The sequence below is a fragment of the Salvia splendens genome, chromosome 2 (assembly GCF_004379255.2).
Source record: "Salvia splendens isolate huo1 chromosome 2, SspV2, whole genome shotgun sequence".
Lineage (NCBI taxonomy): Eukaryota > Viridiplantae > Streptophyta > Magnoliopsida > Lamiales > Lamiaceae > Salvia > Salvia splendens.
In genome coordinates this window covers 29,214,834-29,218,612 of record NC_056033.1, presented here as the reverse complement: position 1 = coordinate 29,218,612, position 3,779 = coordinate 29,214,834, and the positions used below count along the sequence as shown (strand labels likewise).

General features: G+C 33.7%; 1 protein-coding gene across 1 annotated transcript; it reads right to left on the bottom strand.

Annotated features, from left to right (window-relative positions):
• Nucleotides 1-207: 207 nt before the first annotated feature.
• Nucleotides 208-2,613, bottom strand: LOC121764871 (NADPH-dependent aldo-keto reductase, chloroplastic-like). Its single transcript, XM_042160896.1, has 7 exons — nucleotides 2,360-2,613; nucleotides 2,060-2,110; nucleotides 1,764-1,840; nucleotides 1,326-1,413; nucleotides 956-1,231; nucleotides 557-805; nucleotides 208-422 (listed from the first exon to the last, which is right to left on the bottom strand). The coding sequence occupies exons 1-7, from the start codon at nucleotides 2,477-2,479 to the stop codon at nucleotides 336-338; spliced, it is 948 nt and encodes a 315-aa protein (XP_042016830.1). The 5' UTR covers nucleotides 2,480-2,613; the 3' UTR covers nucleotides 208-335.
• Between the last annotated feature and the right edge of the window lie 1,166 nt (nucleotides 2,614-3,779).

The following is a 3,779-nucleotide window of genomic DNA, read 5'->3' as shown; positions in this document are numbered from 1 at the left end:
TTATTTATATTGATACAAATATTTCATCTTTATTTCATATTTACACAAAAAGTTTCAATCTTTTGTACTACCTCACATAGTCACATACATAAAGGATTTGATAGAATATATTTAAATGAAGCGTAAATAAAACATTTTATACTAGTATCATTTATTATGAAAATTTCAAACTTCGTACCAATATAAAACAATGGCAAAATATTTTGAATTAATGATATAAATACCCGTAGTAATACTGGTATATAGCAAGAGATGATAATATTTATTCGAAAAACACCAAGTTGCGCGGAAGGGTTTAATGGGATAGAAATTCAAGAAACTAAGTGAAACAATGCTCACATCTCTCCATCCCAAAGATCTTCAAAGGTTTTGTATTCACCCAGTTTTTCATGGACGAACCCGGAGCCCCTAAGCAATCTTGCCTGCAATTACAAAACACATCAGCTCCAAGGGAGTTGTAGGTTTCAGGTGAAGAAAATCACAGAAATTCTCAACATAAATTAGTGATGAAAATTGCACGAGCTTAAATTAAATGCATCCAATGAGTATAACTTGCCTGCTGGATTTCAGAGAACTTGGCAAACAAATCATCTGGTATGGACCATTTGAAAACATCAAAGTTCTCCTTAATCCTTGACTCGTTTGTGCTCTTGGGAAGTACGCTATGACCCATTTGCAGTCCCCAACGGAGTGCAACCTGAGCTGGAGTCTTGCCCAACTTCGCTGCACTGGAAACTAAAACAGGATTCTTGAGGACTTCGCTTTTAAGCCAGGTTGACCCCGGAGAGCCTAGTGGTGAATAGCCCTAAAAGTTATGGAAATTCTAGTTAAGACCACTGGTTAAACATCACCCAATTTTGTAAAAGTGAAAACAAATGCATCCATCTAATGGACAACATAAATTCTACAAGACATAAACTGAATGAAGAAGTCAATGAAGATTTTGTGAACTCACAGATAGGTGAACACCCTTAGATTTACAGAATTCGTGTAGTTTAGGCTGCTGCCACGAGGGATGACACTCAACTTGGTTGACAGCTGGAGGAATGCGCGCTACACTCAATAGATCACCCAGCTTTTTCGTAGAGAAGTTGCTAACCCCAATAGCTCGGGCCTTCCCTGAATCATATAGTGCTTCCATAGCCTTCCATGTGCTAGGTATATCTGAAGGCCAAAGGTTTTCTGGCTCAAAGCCAACAGAGCCCTTTGCCATCCTAACAGGCCAATGAATCTGCAAAATCACAATATTTACTATTAATAGTTTCTGCTTTTCCATTTCAACTAAGCTGGCATATATGATTAGTTTGATTCATAACAGAACCTACCAGGTATAAATCAACATATTCAAGTTGCAACTCTTCCAGTGTTTTTCCTAATGCCACAGGTACATCTTCTGGTGCATGGTCAGTACACCTACAGCAATTGGAAGGTTAAGTCATTAACCTCAAAGAGCAATAGCTCAAAATCCAGAGACCGATGCAAAAACAGAATTATAAAACTACACACCAAATACAAGTTACCAAAGTAAAAGTGCAAGTTCACAATATCAATTCAAAAACTCTTAGTTATGACCATCCTGTCCAATCAGCATATCTGGCAGATCACCTTCACAGATAAAGCCTATAGAGTATTCAATACACAACATCAACAATGTAGCCTCTCTTCTACTTTCTCCGCAATCACATACAACACAAATCACTATGCAGCTGTACATAGACATAACTCTAAAAACTAACACAAGTACATCCATATAAAGTGCATACCAGAGCTTGGAAGTAATAAACAAGTCCTCCCGCTTCACAACCCCATCATCAAACAACTTCCTCAGAACAGCACCAATCTGAAAAAAAAACTGTATTAAGTCTCCTGGACACACATAAATATATAAATTTTACTATCACATAGGTTAATGAATACATCATATATTTCCAAGTCACTCTCACATCAGAAACAATACATGAGTGCTCTTGTCTTGCAGTTTATGTTTAAATAAATGCAACAGCCTATAACTCAAATCGCATCAATCTTACTATCCAAAATCAGAGAGTGCGATATATACCTCCTTCTCATTGTTATAAGCTCGAGCACAGTCGATGTGGCGGTACCCAGTCTGCAACAAAAAATACATAAAATTCAATGCCGTTACAAAGGGAAAATTCCACATCTCGTAATCATGACTCCACAACCGATGTTGCAAAAATGATTGGAAACCGCAAAAATTAATCATCAGATTGCTGAAACAGCATCGAATTACATTCACGACTTAGAACACGAAGCGCGAATGAGATCTGATGAATCACAGGCTAAATAGACACTAAACGAATTGAAATTGGACTTGGACAGAGTCATGCAGGCATACCTTGATGGCAGCTTCAACAGCTTGACCGACAACGCCGGGCTCCGACTGCCACGTGCCTAGTCCAACCGATGGAATTTTGGCCCCTGTGTTCAACTCGACGTATAAAATCTCCTTCGCCATTTACGCTATAAGCTGCAGATTAGATGGAAAATAGGAATGCAAACGGCGTGAAGTAGAGTTAGTGATTGCCTACCAGTATCCAGTTACCACCCTATAGGCCACAATTTATACATGAAATTGAGTAGACAACGACGTCGTTTTTGCTTGGACTGGAACGGCAGTTCTAGATTCTAGTGGAAGATATTTAAATATTTTATATTTATGCCTGTATATTTACTTAGAACGAACTGTCTCAAAAGTCTCTAACTTTTCGGTAGTCACACCACAGGTCTCTAACAAAAAAATATCGTCAGGGGATCCTAACGTTAAATATAATTACGAATTATATTTTTTTGGACCAAAACACACTCAGACCCTAATAAGGCATTTTTGTCACTCCATTATATTGTTGACATGTGACTTCTGCCACATTTTTGGTACATCATACGTAATTAGAATTTTATCATTAATTACACTTTCTAATTTTTTTAATAGTATACATATTTATCATTATCTGCATTAATTAATATGAAAATAATAAAATGAGGCCATTTCTTCCTTATAAAACTCATTTTCTGGTATTTTTCGATGTTTTTATTACCCCTAATTTTTAATTGTTTTTTATCTTGATTTATCGATCAATTTTATTTATTATGAAAGTATCCTAATTTTGCAGTATTAATTTGTAATTTTGCATTGTCTTAATTTCAGATACTATTATTAATAAAAATAATCTCCAAGGAATTAAATAGCTAATGTCACATGTTTGAATATTTTCAAAATATTACTCATGTTTCAATTTTATCATGAATGATAAGAAACAATGCAAATTTATACATAAAGATTGAATATTCATATGATCTTAAAATTTAAGTTTGAGCTAAATTAAAATTTTTAATAAAATATCAATAAATATAAAATCGTCTTAAAGATAGGGTTAGATTAACAAATTAGTTCGAGGATATATAATGAAATAATATTTTAAATGTCAGTGTTTTCAATAAAATAATTACTATATCATTTATTAATGTGGACCACCCTCTCCATTAACATTATTTCCACTACCATTTATCTCTCTCTTACTTTTCCTCTTATTTATTAAAATCCATATCGAACCTAAAGTTTATGCTCTTTGGGACGGAGGGAGTATTATTATTATTATTATTATTATTATTATTATTATTATTATTATTATTATTATTATTATTATTATTATTATTATCATCATCTATACTTATACAAAATGGGGAGTTTTGGGAATAATAATAATAATAATAATAATAATAATAATGTCATTAAGAATATTGTAATAAAATAATAT